We start from the raw sequence: 20,200 nt of genomic DNA, 5'->3' as shown, positions 1-20,200 counted from the left end.
GCTGTACTTTAGTGTGGCGTCCCACACATTTGGTAAAGACTGCACCCTGACTGTTTACCTGCTTTGTGGGGTATGGATCTCCTGGCTGTTGGAGCAGCCTTACAGCGCTCAGCGGTGTCTGTTTTCCCGGTCTTCTCGGCGTGCCGCGTGTGTGTGACGTCACTTTTCTGGCGTCTCGCGTGTCTTTGCCGGATTCGGTATTGGGATCTTCGCTGGTGGTCTTTTTTTTTTTCGATCCAGGGGACTTGGACGAAGTTGATGGTGTGGAAGCGCTTCCAAAAAATAGAGTTCTTGGCAGGTTTCTAGAGGGAAGTCACCAGACGCGTTTCGAAGGACTGAGCTGCCTTCTTCATCAGTGGTAGCCCTCTGACTGCTGTTGTACTGCCTTTTATGCTGCCCGTGGATCTTTCAAAAACCTGGACTGGATCTCATTTTGTATGGTCCAGACTTTTGGATGTGATGGTTCCATCGAAAATCTGGGTAAGTGCTGTTTTACTGTTTTCCTATGTTTGCTATTTTGTGTGTAACTATTTGCTTTTTCTATTGCAGTTGAGGTATGATGTGTGTGCTGGTTATTGTTTTGGTGCTTTATTGTGATTTCTGTTGTGATTTTGCGGTTTTTGCAGTGTCTATGTTTGCTGCGGTACCGCTGCGTTATCCGCCGGTCTGTTATGAGACTTTGCTTCTACTACCGCTATGTTTTTCTAGTGGTTAGTTCTTTATTGGTTGCTGTTTTCTATTATGCTCTGGATTCTGTTTCTTTTTCTGCGGTTTTTTTGTCCATGTTGTGTTTTTGTTAGGGATGTTTGATGTCTAAGGTGCCGATTTTTTGTTTTGTTTTGTTTCTGTTGTTGCCCTGCGGTTTTTTCATGGTTGTTGTGTCAAGTGGTAGCGGAGGATGTGTCTTAGGTGACGTGGGTGATAGATAAAGGTGAGTGGTTGGGGTAGTGTGTTCTGCCCTGGGTGCTGGCGAGGAAGGATTTTTTGTTGCTGTGCGTTTTATCCTTCGTGAATTTAGGTGCATTTTTTGGGATCTATTGTGGTGATTTGTGTGGTGTTTTTTTGTCGATGGTGTGTGTTTCGAAATACTAGTATCTGGTGATCCATATTGGAGATATGTGTGTGTATTCCTGCAATGTTGTAGTGTTTCTAAGTGCGTTTTTTGGTGCGTTTCTTTGGTGCGTTTTTTTAGTGCGTCTTTTCAGCACTGTGTTTTTTGGGGGTATTAGTTTTTTTTTTTTGTACATATGGGAGTGAGCTTTGTGTTAAGGCGGCCTAACGTGATTTTTGTTTTGTGTTGTGGCTGCAGTGTTTGGTAGTGATGTGTTCTTGGGAGTGTTTGTGAGATGGTGATGTCTAAATGGGGGTATGTTGTGTGACGTGGGGGTGGTGTGTTGGGTGTGGGAATGGATTGTGTTGGTGGTGCTTGCGTGTATTGTCTATGATTGTGTTTGTATGCTCATTTTTGGTGCAGTTTATTGGGATCCGGTTTTTATGTATACTGTAGTGTGTAGTTGGGATTGTTGTTGCGGTATCTAGGAGTGTCTGTTAAGGTCTCTTGTGGTACTGCTGTGGGGTTGTGGGGCTCAGTCTTGAGTTGTGTGTTTTTGTGTTTGTTTTGTTTTTGTTTGGTCATTCTTGCGGTGGTTGGTTTTTCAGTCTTTTTGATAGTGTTTTCTGTAGGTATATCTATTTCTTCTTTTTCTTTTTCTTTTTTCAGTGTCGGTAGGGTGGCGGCCACGTGTCAAGTGTCGGTAAGGGTGCTGGTAGACAGCCGGACGCCTACCGCTAGTCAATTAGCGGCGGCCACTCTTTGTGGTGATTTATAGGAATCCGAATAGTTCAAAGTCGGCGTTTAGGCCTCCTGGTATGATTGTATTGAACTCAAAGATGAACTTTGATTCAATACGGGACATCTTGGCTATGTAGTTTCCTCCTCTCCAGTCTGTTTTTACCTTTTCCAGTGCTGCGAAGGATAGTCCTGATGGGTCTTGTTTGTGGTGTGTTTTGAAGTGTTTGGAGAGTGAATGAGTTTCGAAACCTTTTTTGATGTTGTTTATGTGTTCTGATATACGTTTTTTTAAAGTTCTTTTTGTTCTGCCGATGTATTGTTTTTTGCAGGGACAGGTGATGATGTAAATTAAATTTGTGCTGCTGCAGGTAAGGAATTCTTTTATTTCGTGTTCTAGTGCTGTGGTTGTGGATTGTACTCTCTCGGTTTTTTTCTTAAATGAGGTGGTTTTACAATTGGAGCACTGATTGCATCTATAGAACCCTTTGAGATTTTGCCATGTGTTTATTGTGAGGTTGTGTTTTTTCTGTTGTGTTTTGACAGATGGCGCAATTTTCAGGCCTAGATTTGGGGCCCTGGTGTATATGATGTGAGGTTTTGTGGAGATGGATGGACCTATCGTTTTGTCCTTTTGGATGTGGTGCCAGTGAGTGTTGATAATTTTTTCAATATTTTTGTGTTGTGTGCTGAAGGGTAATATTAGTTTTGGGGTTTCGTTTGTTTGTATTTGTGTTGTCATTTTCCTCTCGGGCTTATCATTGAAGAAAGAGGTTCTGTTTAGTTTCCTTACTTTGGTGAGGGATGTTTCTATTTTATTTAGGGGATACTCTTTTTCAATAAATTGTGCTTTTAGGGACTCGGCTTCTTTTTCAAATGTATCGTCTTTTGTACAGTTGCGTCTCAGGCGTCTGAATTGGCTTTCAGGTATGTTGTTTAGCCATCTTGGGAGATGGCAACTGGAGTAGAGGATGAAACTATTTTTTGCTGTTGGTTTGTGGAAGGTGCAGCATGTGAGTTTATTGTCTTCTACTTTGATGTTTAGATCCAGGAATTCTATTTCAGTTTTGTTTATGTTGGCTGTGAATTGTAGATTTATTTGGTTGTTATTTATTTCTTCCAGGAATATTTTTAGATCGGCTTCACTTCTTTGCCAAATGAAGACCACGTCGTCGATGTAACGTTTCCATAGCACCAGATCCGTCCCCAGCCGATGCTGTATGTGGTCATCCTCCCATTGCGACATGAAGAGGTTTGCATAGCTGGGGGCGAATCTGGTGCCCATCGCTGTGCCCCTGGTTTGTAGGTAGTAAGTGGAATCAAAGGAGAAATAATTGTGTCCCAGAATTAGCTCAACACCTTCTGCTATGTAGTTTATTTGTTCTTTTTTGAATTCCTTACTTTTTTCTAGTTGTGTAGTCAATGCTGCGATCCCATGTTTGTGGTCTATTATTGTGTATAGTGACTGGACGTCTAGAGTGCCTAAGATCCAGTTGGGGTTGTAGTCTATGTTTTCCATTGTCTTGATTATCTGTGTACTGTCTTTGATGTATGTATTTGTGTTTTTGACAACTGGTTGGAGTAGTCTGTCGATGTGTTGTGAAAGGTTTGATGTGAATGATCCTATACCGGAAATTATTGGGCGGCCTGGTGGGTTCTCTAGACTTTTGTGGACTTTGGGTAAACAGTAGAATATCGGGAGTCTTTGTGGTGTATTAAGGATGAATTTAGCTTCTTGTTCAAGTAAAAAATTGTTGTCTAATCCTTTTTGGCAGTAGTCTTTTAATATTTGGTCATATGAGTTGATGGGATCTTTACTGAGTTTTTGATATGTGGTGTTGTCTGATAGTAATCTGAGGCATTCCATTTCGTATTGGTTTTTATCTAGGACTACTGTGGCTCCTCCTTTATCTGCGGGGCGGATAATGATGTCTTTCTGTATTTGTAGTTGTTTGATTGCATGGATTTCTTGGTTAGATAGATTATTTCTGAATTTTTTATGTTTTAGTCGTCTGATGTCGGATTCTACACATTTTCTGAATGTGGCTATTTCTTGGCTGATTTCTTGTCTGGGGAATTTGGTTGAAATCAACCAAATTCCCCAGACAAGAAATCAGCCAAGAAATAGCCACATTCAGAAAATGTGTAGAATCCGACATCAGACGACTAAAACATAAAAAATTCAGAAATAATCTATCTAACCAAGAAATCCATGCAATCAAACAACTACAAATACAGAAAGACATCATTATCCGCCCCGCAGATAAAGGAGGAGCCACAGTAGTCCTAGATAAAAACCAATACGAAATGGAATGCCTCAGATTACTATCAGACAACACCACATATCAAAAACTCAGTAAAGATCCCATCAACTCATATGACCAAATATTGAAAGACTACTGCCAAAAAGGATTAGACAACAATTTTTTACTTGAACAAGAAGCTAAATTCATCCTAAATACACCACAAAGACTCCCGATATTCTACTGTTTACCCAAAGTCCACAAAAGTCTAGAGAACCCACCAGGCCGCCCAATAATTTCCGGTATAGGATCATTCACATCAAACCTTTCACAACACATCGACAGACTACTCCAACCAGTTGTCAAAAACACAAACACATACATCAAAGACAGTACACAGATAATCAAGACAATGGAAAACATAGACTACAACCCCAACTGGATCTTAGGCACTCTAGACGTCCAGTCACTATACACAATAATAGACCACAAACATGGGATCGCAGCATTGACTACACAACTAGAAAAAAGTAAGGAATTCAAAAAAGAACAAATAAACTACATAGCAGAAGGTGTTGAGCTAATTCTGGGACACAATTATTTCTCCTTTGATTCCACTTACTACCTACAAACCAGGGGCACAGCGATGGGCACCAGATTCGCCCCCAGCTATGCAAACCTCTTCATGTCGCAATGGGAGGATGACCACATACAGCATCGGCTGGGGACGGATCTGGTGCTATGGAAACGTTACATCGACGACGTGGTCTTCATTTGGCAAAGAAGTGAAGCCGATCTAAAAATATTCCTGGAAGAAATAAATAACAACCAAATAAATCTACAATTCACAGCCAACATAAACAAAACTGAAATAGAATTCCTGGATCTAAACATCAAAGTAGAAGACAATAAACTCACATGCTGCACCTTCCACAAACCAACAGCAAAAAATAGTTTCATCCTCTACTCCAGTTGCCATCTCCCAAGATGGCTAAACAACATACCTGAAAGCCAATTCAGACGCCTGAGACGCAACTGTACAAAAGACGATACATTTGAAAAAGAAGCCGAGTCCCTAAAAGCACAATTTATTGAAAAAGAGTATCCCCTAAATAAAATAGAAACATCCCTCACCAAAGTAAGGAAACTAAACAGAACCTCTTTCTTCAATGATAAGCCCGAGAAGAAAATGACAACACAAATACAAACAAACGAAACCCCAAAACTAATATTACCCTTCAGCACACAACACAAAAATATTGAAAAAATTATCAACACTCACTGGCACCACATCCAAAAGGACAAAACGATAGGTCCATCCATCTCCACAAAACCTCACATCATATACACCAGGGCCCCAAATCTAGGCCTGAAAATTGCGCCATCTGTCAAAACACAACAGAAAAAACACAACCTCACAATAAACACATGGCAAAATCTCAAAGGGTTCTATAGATGCAATCAGTGCTCCAATTGTAAAACCACCTCATTTAAGAAAAAAACCGAGAGAGTACAATCCACAACCACAGCACTAGAACACGAAATAAAAGAATTCCTTACCTGCAGCAGCACAAATTTAATTTACATCATCACCTGTCCCTGCAAAAAACAATACATCGGCAGAACAAAAAGAACTTTAAAAAAACGTATATCAGAACACATAAACAACATCAAAAAAGGTTTCGAAACTCATTTACTCTCCAAACACTTCAAAACACACCACAAACAAGACCCATCAGGACTATCCTTCGCAGCACTGGAAAAGGTAAAAACAGACTGGAGAGGAGGAAACTACATAGCCAAGATGTCCCGTATTGAATCAAAGTTCATCTTTGAGTTCAATACAATCATACCAGGAGGCCTAAACGCCGACTTTGAACTATTCGGATTCCTATAAATCACCACAAAGAGTGGCCGCCGCTAATTGACTAGCGGTAGGCGTCCGGCTGTCTACCAGCACCCTTACCGACACTTGACACGTGGCCGCCACCCTACCGACACTGAAAAAAGAAAAAGAAAAAGAAGAAATAGATATACCTACAGAAAACACTATCAAAAAGACTGAAAAACCAACCACCGCAAGAATGACCAAACAAAAACAAAACAAACACAAAAACACACAACTCAAGACTGAGCCCCACAACCCCACAGCAGTACCACAAGAGACCTTAACAGACACTCCTAGATACCGCAACAACAATCCCAACTACACACTACAGTATACATAAAAACCGGATCCCAATAAACTGCACCAAAAATGAGCATACAAACACAATCATAGACAATACACGCAAGCACCACCAACACAATCCATTCCCACACCCAACACACCACCCCCACGTCACACAACATACCCCCATTTAGACATCACCATCTCACAAACACTCCCAAGAACACATCACTACCAAACACTGCAGCCACAACACAAAAAAAAATCACGTTAGGCCGCCTTAACACAAAGCTCACTCCCATATGTACAAAAAAAAAAAAACCTAATACCCCCAAAAAACACAGTGCTGAAAAGACGCACCAAAGAAACGCACCAAAAAACGCACTTAGAAACACTACGACATTGCAGGAATACACACACATATCTCCAATATGGATCACCAGATACTAGTATTTCGAAACACACACCATCGACAAAAAAACACCACACAAATCACCACAATAGATCCCAAAAAATGCACCTAAATTCACGAAGGATAAAACGCACAGCAACAAAAAATCCTTCCTCGCCAGCACCCAGGGCAGAACACACTACCCCAACCACTCACCTTTATCTATCACCCACGTCACCTAAGACACATCCTCCGCTACCACTTGACACAACAACCATGAAAAAACCGCAGGGCAACAACAGAAACAAAACAAAACAAAAAATCGGCACCTTAGACATCAAACATCCCTAACAAAAACACAACATGGACAAAAAAACCGCAGAAAAAGAAACAGAATCCAGAGCATAATAGAAAACAGCAACCAATAAAGAACTAACCACTAGAAAAACATAGCGGTAGTAGAAGCAAAGTCTCATAACAGACCGGCGGATAACGCAGCGGTACCGCAGCAAACATAGACACTGCAAAAACCGCAAAATCACAACAGAAATCACAATAAAGCACCAAAACAATAACCAGCACACACATCATACCTCCAACTGCAATAGAAAAAGCAAATAGTTACACACAAAAGAGCAAACATAGGAAAACAGTAAAACAGCACTTACCCAGATTTTCGATGGAACCATCACATCCAAAAGTCTGGACCATACAAAATGAGATCCAGTCCAGGTTTTTGAAAGATCAACGGGCAGCATAAAAGGCAGTACAACAGCAGTCAGAGGGCTACCACTGATGAAGAAGGCAGCTCAGTCCTTCGAAACGCGTCTGGTGACTTCCCTCTAGAAACCTGCCAAGAACTCTATTTTTTGGAAGCGCTTCCACACCATCAACTTCGTCCAAGTCCCCTGGATCGAAAAAAAAAAAAAAAAAAAAAAGACCACCAGCGAAGATCCCAATACCGAATCCGGCAAAGACACGCGAGACGCCAGAAAAGTGACGTCACACACACGCGGCACGCCGAGAAGACCGGGAAACAGACACCGCTGAGCGCTGTAAGGCTGCTCCAACAGCCAGGAGATCCATACCCCACAAAGCAGGTAAACAGTCAGGGTGCAGTCTTTACCAAATGTGTGGGACGCCACACTAAAGTACAGCACCCGACTGATATACCACTTATTTTTTACCCAGTATTTTTCACTTATTTTTTACCTTGTATTCTTTTATTGTCCTATCCACATTATATATTTTTTACATTATTTCTATGTGGTATTACATAAAGACATTTTTATGGACTGGATACTAATGGACACAGCTACCCATTGTACCTACTGAAAGGGGGCAACCATCACTAGACAATCACAGCATTGTCATACCCCCACCCCGCACAATTTTTTACTGTGCACCCCCACTGTTGCAAATCAACATTTTTTCCTTGAGTACCCCATTTTTTAGAACCTCTACAATTTTAGAACTCCCCAAACCCATCCTCACAAAAATAAATATATATTTTTTACCATCACCTGTGTTTATTGCCTCTTTAGCACGTTGATAGATGTAGAGTGCCGGTTCTCCATTATATACCTTTATTGCTATAAACTACCCTCCTGATTGGGTGAATCAGTCCAGAACCAGAGCACCTATACATTGCAGTGATCAGGTGAGCCACCAATAACCCATCTTTTTCTCCTCAAATCTTTCTAGGCATGTTCAAGATCTTTTGTCCACAAATAATCTTTCTTTGAATGAAAGATCTTTCATCCGACTATCAGACAATAATTTCAAACACAGCCAACTTTTTTTCAGATGATTGTAGTCTGTCATAGGTGGGTGTCATGGCACACTTTACCAGACGCCACCTTTCACTCATTCCTTTGCTAGGCCTATGCTCACTTCCCTGTGGTGTGATACTAAACTACCCCAGGCTATACAGTCGTGGCCAAAAGTTTTGAGAATGACACAAATATTAGTTTTCACAAAGTTTGCTGCTAAACTGCTTTTAGATCTTTGTTTCAGTTGTTTCTGTGATGTAGTGAAATATAATTACACGTACTTCATACGTTTCAAAGGCTTTTATCGACAATTACATGACATTTATGCAAAGAGTCAGTATTTGCAGTGTTGGCCCTTCTTTTTCAGGACCTCTGCAATTCGACTGGGCATGCTCTCAATCAACTTCTGGGCCAATTCCTGACTGATAGCAACCCATTCTTTCATAATCACTTCTTGGAGTTTGTCAGAATTAGTGGGTTTTTGTTTGTCCACCCGCCTCTTGAGGATTGACCATAAGTTCTCAATGGGATTAAGATCTGCAGAGTTTCCAGGCCATGGTCCCCGAGCCACTTAGTTATCACTTTTGCCTTATGGCATGGTGCTCCATCGTGCTGGAAAATGCATTGTTCTTCACCAAACTGTTGTTGGATTGTTGGAAGAAGTTGCTGTTGGAGGGGGTTTTGGTACCATTCTTTATTCATGGCTGTGTTTTTGGGCAAAATTGTGAGTGAGCCCACTCCCTTGGATGAGAAGCAACCCCACACATGAATGGTCTCAGGATGATTTACTGTTGGCATGACACAGGACTGATGGTAGCGCTCACCTTTTCTTCTCCGGACAAGCCTTTTTCTAGATGCCCCAAACAATCGGAAAGAGGCTTCATCGGAGAATATGACTTTGCCCCAGTCCTCAGCAGTCCATTCACCATACTTTCTGCAGAAGATCAATCTGTCCCTGATGTTTTTTTTGGAGAGAAGTGGCTTCTTTGCTGCCCTTCTTGACACCAGGCCATCTTCCAAAAGTCTTCGCCTCACTGTGCGTGCAGATGCGCTCACACCTGCCTGCTGCCATTCCTGAGCAAGCTCTGCACTGGTGGCACTCCGATCCCGCAGCTGGATCCTCTTTAGGAGACGATCCTGGCGCTTGCTGGACTTTCTTGGACGCCCTTCAGCCTTCTTAACAAGAATTGAACCTCTTTCCTTGAAGTTCTTGATGATCCTATAAATTGTTGATTGAGGTGCAATCTTAGTAGCCACAATATCCTTGCCTGTGAAGCCATTTTTATGCAACGCAATGATGGCTGCACGCGTTTCTTTGCAGGTCACCATGGTTAACAATGGAAGAACAATGATTTCAAGCATCACCCTCCTTTTAACATGTCAAGTCTGCCATTTTAACCCAATCAGCCTGACATAATGATCTCCAGCCTTGTGCTCGTCAACATTCTCACCTGAGTTAACAAGACGATTACTGAAATGATCTCAGCAGGTCCTTTAATGACAGCAATGAAATGCAGTGGAAAGTTTTTTTTTGGGATTAAGTTAATTTTCATGGCAAAGAAGGACTATGCAATTCATCTGATCACTCTTCATAACATTCTGGAGTATATGCAAATTGCTATTATAAAATCTTAAGCAGCAACTTTTCCAATTTCCAATATTTATGTAATTCTCGAAACTTTTAGCCACGACTGTACAAAGCTTGATACAGTACTCTAATCTATGGGATACCAGTCTTATCTGCTGGGACTCTTACCTATACAATGGTCCCTCAAGTTACAATATTAATTGGTTCCAGGACGACCATTGTATGTTGAAACCCTTGTAAGTTGAGTAATTGGTTCCAAAGCCCCAAAATGTCATCCAAGATCTTACATATAACAGTCAGAAATAACTGATAACTAACAACTAATGCAGCTATTTACCAGAGAAGTGGCCTTGATTGGCTTTATCTGAGTCTGAGCATCCAGCACCAGTTCTAAATATAAGACAGCTTCCTAGCCAACTTACATTTAGACAATTTTCTACGCCCACAAAAGTCACAGATTTTCTCAATCCAGCTCTGATAAATCTTTTATTACTATACTGGGTTACAATTTGATGACAAATAAACATGGTCATCCATTTTTAACACATTGACATTAGTGATGAGCAGCAGGGGCTATATTCGAACTTGCGATTTTTCCACAAATATTTGGGTAATTATTCGTCATATATTCGCGAATTCGAGATTATTTTCTTGATTGCGAAAACTCGACAATGTAATATTCATGTAATGTGCGCGCAATACAGGTGTGGGTCACTTTTGCTACATTTTTCAAGCTGCTAGCTTTTACCTGAGACTGGAGAAAATGGTTGGCATGGCAGAACATTAAAAATGGCTTTATATGCAGATAGAGTGCTCCAATATATTCGCGATTGCGGTAATCGGCACTGATGCGAATATTTTGGCGCAATACGTGGAACTTCACATTTTAGTAGGTCTGCATGTATGTATGGACAGCAGAACCTATCAGCTGCACTATATCAGGATATAACCTACACTGACTATCTCCCACTAACTATCTGTATTATATATATAAGCTATCTAACTATCTATCTAATTTAATGAGTGGAAAGCACAGAGCACAGCAATGACACTGATGTCTCTCTCAGAACTCCATAAAACTACAGAAAATGGCTGCTGGGGAGGTTCTTATATAGTAAGGGGTAGTCAACTTTCCTATTGGTTGCTAGGAATGTTGCTAAGCTCAGACAAAGACATTTCTTATTGGCCCACAAGCAAGAAGGTAGGTTACTGTTGAAAAAAAAATCGAGAATATTCAAAATTACGAATATATATCACTATATTCTAAATATTCACAAATTCTCGAAGTGTCAATATTCTCGATTAATATTTGCAATTCGAATATTCGCTCCCAACACTGACATATATAATTGTTTTTTAGGTGCGCTGGGGAGATAAAGGTTCTACAGAGGAAGGGGCAAGATTAGAAAAAGCTAAAAATGCTGTTGTAACAATGCCTGAAGAAGAGGAAATATCTATGCAACCTAAACCTGTCAAACCTAAAAATACCTCACCAGGATCTCAGACGAAATGGTACACTCCCATCAAGGTAAGCATTAAGAAAAAAATTCAAAATAAATTAAGTTGTGTTGTCAGCTCCAAATATATTCTCATGAAAGTATTCAATAAAAGTATTGAATAAAATGATGTGCCATACAATATTGCATATACCCGGTTCATTGCCAGATGAGGTGCCATTAGATAAAGTGATCCAAACTAAAGTTGAATATATTTAATGTCTTTAAGGGTCGACTTGATGCACTGTGGGCCCTGTTACGACGACAGTATGACCGCGTGTCCTTGATGCGTCCTCAGCAAGGAGACGAGGTAATATTTATGTTATCAAACTAAACACAATATGTTATCTGTGCATATTATATGTGTGGGCAGATATCATCTTGACATTTGCAAAAATTTTAAAGCAAAAAGCTTGTGTAAACCATCATGACATGCTCTAGTTTTTACTTCATGACATGCTCTAGCTCTTACTGTTTAAGATTATTACAGGACCTGCAACAGCAGTGTCCCATACAGAATTTTCAAGGTGCATGCTTGATCATGGCAGCAACCTACACATTGTTAGAAGGACTTCGTGCTTTCCCTTTTCTACCAATGATCTGAACGCAGATGTCCAAGCAATGTATATTTTATTAATTCTCTAGCATTTATAAACCCACATCTGTAGTAGTTCCCCATTGTATGTTTAATGCATATAAACACTTGCATATAAATACAGACATATGTGGTACAAAATTCAGAAGCTCTTTCTGTCAAAGCTGTCTTTTTTTCTTCTTTTCTGTCAAGATAAAGCATGCTCTTTGTAGACTTTGTGTGCTGTTCTACAAAACTCATATAAGCAGCAGGGTAGTGGTGGCGTTCTCATGGTACCGTAGACTTGAAAGGGAGGCTGTGGGATCTGTCATGATTTGGCAGAGGGTGGAAGGAAACTAACTGGCAACATTTCAAATGCCTTGAGATACTGCTAAGTTTAGTACTGATGGGTATGACTTTCGAGTGTCACTTGTCTTATGAAAAAAATAAACTTTATCTACTAGAAAGTTCAAAGCCAAAAGTCATTGCTTCATTATTTATCGGATGATAAAAGGAACCGTGTTGCTACAGTTTGTGATTTTTTTATGACATCTCTAGTGTTACAGAATGGTTGCATGCACGCCTGGACACACACACATCTATTTATCCACAAAAAAGGCAGACTTCTGTTTAGTTAATGCAATCATCGATGATCTCCATTACTAATTGAAGCTTAACTATGATGTGTCAGAGACTTTGCATATTCAGCCCCATCGGCTTCCATCTCTGGTTTTGAGTGTGGCCCAGTGTTTGAGAAGGCCGCACACATTCAGAGTTAGAAATCAGGAGAAAGGGCTTTGATTGTGGCTATAATTCCTAGGAGTCATAAATTTTTCAGCTAGGCAAACCGCAAGGTTATGGAAGCTGATACAGGTGCGAGCTAGCAGGTTGTCTCTGACATCTGTTCTGAGCAGAGGCGTGGGTCTTCACCAGCCTGCAGCGAGACTGCTGGATTGTCAGCAGATGTAGTTAAGAGTGGCAGAACAGTTTTGGTCTCACACTTGCTGCCTGGGGGGTTTAAACACCAAAGGTAAAGAGCGGGTGGACACAGCTGCACTCCCAAACTTGCCTGAGGCACAGATAAAGAGATCTAATATAGTTTGACTCTGTTGTGGTGAGGAGACTAGGACAGAAAGCCACTTCAGAGGCAACTTAATGCAACAACATCTGCCGCCAAGTTTCCAGAGAGTGACAGGGTACAGCAGGTACGGATCGAAGTCCCCACGTAAACAGCCTCCATTAAGCCATGAACTCTTTTGATGGGTTTCCATCAAACATGCTGGAGTCCGCAGCAGGAGTTGGTATTGTTTTCAAAGCAGTGTTTTGTTTTATGCACTAACAAGGTAATTTATAAATGATGCATTACTAGGAACTTTTGCTTATGTGAAAGTGATTGAGATAGAATAAAGTATGGAAAAGTAAGAAAGTAATTCAATACGCCTGTCATGATTCAAGTCTCTGCAGAGCCATTCTCCATTTGAGGTCACATTCACCTTCAGGTTATATTACTCCAATGAACTATTCATTGCCTAAATACTCGTGCATCAATTGTAATATATTTCGCAGTTCAAGCACTGTTTTGCATTTTTCACATCGACCTATACTATTTCCAACCACAGCGCAGATTTTAATTGTGAAGCAAACATACTCATAGGTATAGTACAGAAACAATATTGGAACTTCACACACCTTGCTTTTATACTACGTACGTTATGATAGGATGCACATAATTGCTGCTGTATTTCATTGACAACATTCTAGCCTCTTTGATGGTAGGAAAATAAATTTTGATGTGCCTATTCTTTGGTTTTCATCTTCATATTTCATAATGCTGAGCATATTAATAACTGCACAGTAGAGATGAGCAAATGAGGCCTGATTGAACAGTTATTGGCAACCAACAGGGGAAAATCTTATTATGAAATAGTAGAGATTGAATAGTTTGAGGCTACCGCCAGGGGGGAGTTTATTGTGGAATAGCACTGATTGAGCAGTTTGAGGCTACCACCAGCTAGCTGCTAGCCTTCAACTCTTTAATCAGTGCTTTCCATAAAGAAAAGCTAATTTGCATACATTTGGTTTTCTGTGAGAGATATTCAAATTAGCTTTTCTTCCAAAAAGAAATGAACACTAAGCAAAAGGAAGACATGCTAATTTGCATATATATTTTTCCAAAATAAAGAGCAGCATTGGCTAGACGACAGTACTTCTCCCTATTGAGAAAGAGCACTCTTTCTGTGATTTTCCCCAAAATGAATCACAAAAAATTCAGGTTTGTTAGAATCTGAATTTTTGGGGAAATTTGGGATGAATTCCAAATCAGTAGAATTGATTTGCTCATCTCTACTGCACAGTCAAATATGCATAGAAGACATTGAAAATACAGAAGAAAGCCTTCATTTTAGGTAAAACATACCATTAATTATTAAATATACCCAGATAAGAATTTGCCATTAAATTTGTTAAAAATATGTATTTTATATACGTTGAACTTTACAGAATCATGTGCGTTTAAGCTTCTATTTCATTTGGCTGATGATCATTGAAAAAGGTGTAACCTGCACAACATTCAAGGAATTCTTCTAAATCTGATGACAGTACATTTATATATATCAATTAGTCAAGATAGAGCGTTGCATCATTGGAAATTTAGAAATTGTGATCTCCTGAGCAAATGCTGAATAATATATACACTGAACAAAAATATAAGCGCAACACTTTCGGTTTTGCTCCCATTTTGCATGAGCTAAACTCAAAGATCTGAAACATTTTCTACATACACGAAAGACCCATTACTCTCAAATATTGTTACAAATCTGTCTAAATCTGTGTTAGTGAGCACTTCTCCTTTGCCGAGATAATTCATCCCACCTCAAGACAGCATGAATATTGCACAGGTGTGCCTTAGACTGCCCACAATAAAAGTCCACTCTGAAATGTCCACAGTTTTGCCTTACGGGGGCGGGGGGAGGGGGGGTGTCAGAAAACCAGTCAGTATCTGGTGTGACCACCATTTGCCTCATGCAGTGCAACACATCTCAGTCGCATAGACTACAGAAGCTGATGAAGATTGACAGGAATTAAAAGCATCACACACTGCCCCCCGTCATGTTTTGCCAGAACTCTGGCTTCTTCAGGGGTAACGGGCAGAGTGTCAACTCTGCCCGTTACCCCTGAAGAAGCCAGAGTTCTGGCGAAACATGTCGGGGAGCAGTGTGTGATGATTTTAATTCCTGTCAATCTGCATCAGCTTCTGTAGTCAGTTAGACAAAATATATCCCAGCTAGTGATAGAGATTGGTGTTTAAATGGTTCATAGTGGACCGGTCAGGCAGTCAGTGTTCTAATGAATGATTAGCAGCTCAAGCTACTGATGTGTTAGTGATGGTCAAGCAACTAGTGTCCAGCAACATAGTTATATCAGATAGCTAGTGAAACGACACTGGCCAAACACTGGGGGTCAGTGATTGCACTGATGTCTGACATCTCACTTTGATATATTGCTGCAGTGTGGAGGAGAGAGTGCACATCTCCCCCAAGTACAAGCAGCTAATAATGTCATCAGCTGATGCAGTAAACAGCTGATTTTAAAACACTTTTTGGTTCATAACCAATTTTTATATTCACTATTAAAAGTTATATTTTATTAAATACTACAAATCTGGGTCAAGATTGGTATAGAGCCCACTGGGGCTAATAGTGTGTACTTTTGAATCAGACTTCTGTTTGTTATAATATGGGAGTCAGGTAAACTCTTGCTTTCCGTTCTCCTTGGACCAGCCTATGCATAACACTGTAAAATTATTGAACAGTGATGGTATTTTCTAAGAATTTCAGTCTTCCCTTCCTCTAAAGGTTCTTCCATTGGAATAGGAGATAAATCCACATGAATCTTAATATAATATATTGGCATTAGGTTTATTAAGAAACAATCATGCTTCAAAGATTATCTCAGTATAGCGTTAGTACTGTCATTGCAGAATATCATGGAAATAGAATTTGCTTTGTAGTAGTGTAATGGTCATTGTAATACAATGATAACAGCCTTCTTTGTGACATGGCCGTCATCAGAGTCATGCTGTTTATTAATGTTTTTTAAGACGCACTGGTTAACCTCAAGAAATGGTATGTTGGACGTAACAATTTAATTGTATGCCACCTCTTCAAGGAAGATGTGAAGGTTTTAAATGGCTCTTCTGCCAAGATGTGTGAACTAGTCCTACAGCTCTTAACCAGATTAGTCCCTTTTCCGTTAACTGCTTGAAAGTAGGGCAGATGTCCGAGCGGCTGGTTGTAAATTTGATAATGTCTGCTGTGTTAATCTGGGGGCTTTGCTGATGGAGAAGGCTGCAGATAACAGGATTATGGTTTCATGACCCCAGTTTTGATGGCACAGGAGAGAGGACTCATGGGGGTGGAGACCAACTTCTGCTGTTAATCTTAATTGATTGTCAAGAGATTTTAATCTATCTATATTAATTAGGTAATACTCTGTCATACCCATTTGATGGCCACGATGCAAAATAAAATTAATCTTGCATTTTTCTTTCCACTACTTGTAATTACAGATGTAAGATAGAACGCTAAACATTCAGTTCAAATTTATTTTGTTGGAAAAATGTATGAAGAATTCATTAGTGTTGGAGGGAAAAAATCTGATTAAACCTAAATAAATTACCATGTTATATTAACAATTCCTTCATTCCAACTAATGACTTGGAGTCAGTTTAACATATGTTAGGAATCAGTGGCATCCATGGGGATTATGCTTTAATACACTCAGTCATTCTGCTCAGTTCATGAATAATAGGTAGCTTATTTGTTGATAACACACAGCAGTGGTAAAAAGAATGCATTTCAGTATGGTTTCCCATGATTTTTTTGTAACTACAAACACTTTTAACATTTATGCCTACACAAGTAATTGACAGGGCTCGTCAGCTCTCCTGACATGTATGTTTTAGTAGTTAATTATATGTCAAACAATATAACAATTCCATCAGGGGCGTAACTAGAAGTGACTGGTCCCCACAGCAAATATTTGTAAGGGCCCCCCCAGCGCGCTTCGCACCTCCCTCCTCCTGTGTAAACCCCACTCCTTTGGCACAGTGCAGCGGTATACTGTATATTGTGTGGCACAGTGTAGCGGTATACTGTATATTGTGTGGCACAGTGGATGCTATATGTGTATAACATAAACATATTTCATATGAAAACTTACAGTTACTTGACCCTTGGGGATCTCGGACACCACTTCAACACTTGGCCGGGGGCTCGGCGGAGCTGATGTTTTGCTTTATCCTAATGAGAAAGATTTCATAATAAGGATTTGGAGAAGGGGCAGAGGAATAGCAGAGCAGGGAGAGGCTGGTGCTGCTACTAGGGGGTCATACCATGGAGGAGTAATAAAGCCCACTATAATGCCCCCCCCCCAGTAGTAATAATTCTCCTTATAATGTGACAGTGCAAAAATACCCGCTTGTAATGCCCCCAGTTGAGCTAATGTCCCCATAGTGCCCTCATAGTGCCCCCATAATGTCCCAGTATAAAATACCTCTATATAGTGCCCCCAGTAAATTCCCCCATAGTGCTCCTCTCCCCCCTTCCTGCTAGTGCCCCCCATAATGTACCAGTATAAAATGCCCCATATATAGTGCCCCAGTAGATGCCCCTCAGTGTCCGGCCTCTGATAGGCTGCCGGCCTAGTGTCCCCCATAATGCCCCCAATAATGTGCCAGTAAGTGTCCCCATAGATGCCCCCCATCATGTGCCAGTATCAAGTGCCTCTCTCCTCCCCCCCACATGTCCCAGTATCATAGTGCCATCTCCCCCCAATGTGCCAGTATCAAGTGCCTCTCTCCTTCCCACCCCCATGTGCCAGTATCATAGTGCCAACCCCCCCCCCCCATGTGCCAGTATCAAGTGCCTCTCTCTTCCCCCCCATGTCCCAGTATCATAGTGCCATCTCCCCCCCCAAAAAGTGCCAGTATCAAGTGCCTCGCCCCCCCATGTGCCATTGTCATAGTGCCAACCCCCCCACATGCCAGTATCAAGTGCCTCTCTCCTCCCCCCATGTCCCAGTATCATAGTGACATCTCCCCCCCTACAAAAAAAGTGCCAGTATCAAGTGCCCCTCTCCCTCCCCCCATGTGCCAGTATCAGGTGCCAACCCCTCTACCCCCCCCCCACATGTGCCAGTATCAGGTGCCTCTCTCCCCCCCCAGGTGCCAGTATCAGGTGCCAATCCCCCTCCCACCCAGGTGCCAGTATCAGATGCCTCTCTCCCCCCCATGTGTCAGTATCAGGTGCCAACCCCCCCCCCCCCCCAGGTGTCAGTATCAAGTGCCTCTCTCCCCCCCCCCATGTCCCAGTATCATAGTGCCATCTCCCCCCCCAACAAAAAAAGCACCAGTATCAAGTGCCTCTCTCCCCCCCCCATGTGCCAATATCAGGTGCCAACCCCCCCTCTCCCCCAGGTGCCAGTATCAGGTGCCAACCCCTCTCCCCCCATGTGCCAGTATCAGGTGCCTCTCTCCCCCCCATGTGCCAGTATCAGGTGCCAAACCCCCCCAGGTGCCAGTATCAGGTGCCAACCCACCTCCCCCCCATGTGCCAGTATCAAGTGCCCCCCGCACCCCCCATGGCAGTAACAGTCGGGTATTAAAAAAATAAAATAAACACTTTTACTTACCTCCATGTCAGCGATGCGATGCAGCCTCTTCCTGTGTCCCGCCCTGTATGTCCATATATGGAGTCAGTGCTTGTATTTCAGAAAAGTTTCTGCTGGGATTTGAACCCACGACCTTCTGTATCAGAGGCAAAGCACTTAACCACAAGACCATAAGAGCTGCCTTGCTGCTGACTGATAAAATATGAGACTTCTACTGTTATAGCTGGCTTAGTGTACATCTATACACATGACAGCTGCTCATATATAGAGATATAGCAGAGCTGAGTGTGCTGGGACAGCTGTCATATAGAGATATAGCAGTGCTGGGTGTGTTGGGGCAGCTGTCATGTGTATAGATGTACACTTAGCCAGCTATAACAGTAGAAGTTTCATATTTTTTCAATCAGTTGCAATGCAGCCTTTATGGCTGTGTGGGTAAATGCTTTGCCTCTGATACACTTATACATTGGAGATTGTGGGTTCGAATCCCAGACACATCAGGAGACTTTAGGATTAAGATTAGATCACATTAGTGAGGGGGCCTGGTCAGCCGCTGCTGCTGTGAAGGGGCCCTGAACATTAAGACAAGAATCAATATTTAACTAACTTGAAAATAAACTGTCACACACGCTGCCGGGGCGCCGGGCCCCGAAGCAGCTGTTCCCCTGTAGTTACGCCACTGCCTGGCTGCCTGTGTGTAGTGTCTGTGTTAATAAAAAATAAAATAAAAAACAGAATGCGGTCCGGACGCCACTGAATTTTATCATATGCTTTCTAATAACTGTGTTTATTCCTCATTGAATTTTATGAATAAACTAGCAGAAGGACCCGGCTTCGTACGGGTATATTTCATCTATTTCAATTAATGTTTGTGTGTTGTTAAAAGATAAACAGTGACTTTTACAGCACCCCGCTCCTTTAACAGTGAACTCCACAGTTTCCCACCCCTTAACACTGACCCCCCCACAGTGCCCCGCCACTTTAAAATGGGACCTCCACAGCAGCCCATCCCCTTAACTTTGACCTTCACAGCAGCCCGCCCCTTCAACAGTGAGTTTCACAGCACCCCAGTCCCTTGACAGTGACCTCCTCAGGGGCCCGCCCCCTTAACAGTGACCTCCACAGTACCCTTCTGCCTTAACAGTGACCTCCACCGCAGTTGCCCTTTTAATAAGGACCCCTGCCTATTTAACAGTGACCTCCACAGCGGCCTGCCCCCTTAACAGTAACATCCACAGTGAATGCCTCTTTAACAGTTAACTCCACAGTGCCCGCCCCTTTAATTAACAGTGACCTTCACAGCGCCCTGACCCTTTAATGCTAGGGCTACATGACGACATGTGTCGCGCGACATTTTGTCTCAACAATTTCTATAATGATAGGCTATGGTGTCGCACTGCGACGTGACATGCTGCGACTGACAAAACAGTTGCAAAAAATCCATCCAAGATGGATTTTTCTGCGACTGTCGCGTCGCAGTCGCAGCATGTCACATGTCGCAGTGCAAC

At 41.7% G+C, this 20,200-nt stretch overlaps 1 protein-coding gene across 2 annotated transcripts in view; it reads left to right on the top strand.

The window, feature by feature from the left end:
* The window catches only part of ANTXR2 (ANTXR cell adhesion molecule 2), a 320,264-nt gene that overhangs the window by 226,094 nt on the left and 73,970 nt on the right, over positions 1-20,200 (top strand). Inside the window, exons 16-18 of one of the 2 annotated variants that reach the window (XM_040417928.1) lie at positions 11,314-11,481; positions 11,679-11,759; positions 11,967-12,068. In XM_040417928.1, the coding sequence (XP_040273862.1) occupies positions 11,314-11,481; positions 11,679-11,759; positions 11,967-12,053 (336 nt within the window). In that variant the 3' untranslated portion in view covers positions 12,054-12,068. Of the gene's footprint in view, positions 1-11,313; positions 11,482-11,678; positions 11,760-11,966; positions 12,069-20,200 lie in introns of those variants that run through there. The other variant, XM_040417929.1, reaches the window with a different exon arrangement.

Source organism: Bufo bufo, chromosome 2, assembly GCF_905171765.1.
Source record: "Bufo bufo chromosome 2, aBufBuf1.1, whole genome shotgun sequence".
NCBI classification, from domain to species: domain Eukaryota; kingdom Metazoa; phylum Chordata; class Amphibia; order Anura; family Bufonidae; genus Bufo; species Bufo bufo.
This window is presented reverse-complemented; position numbering and strand designations above follow the sequence as displayed.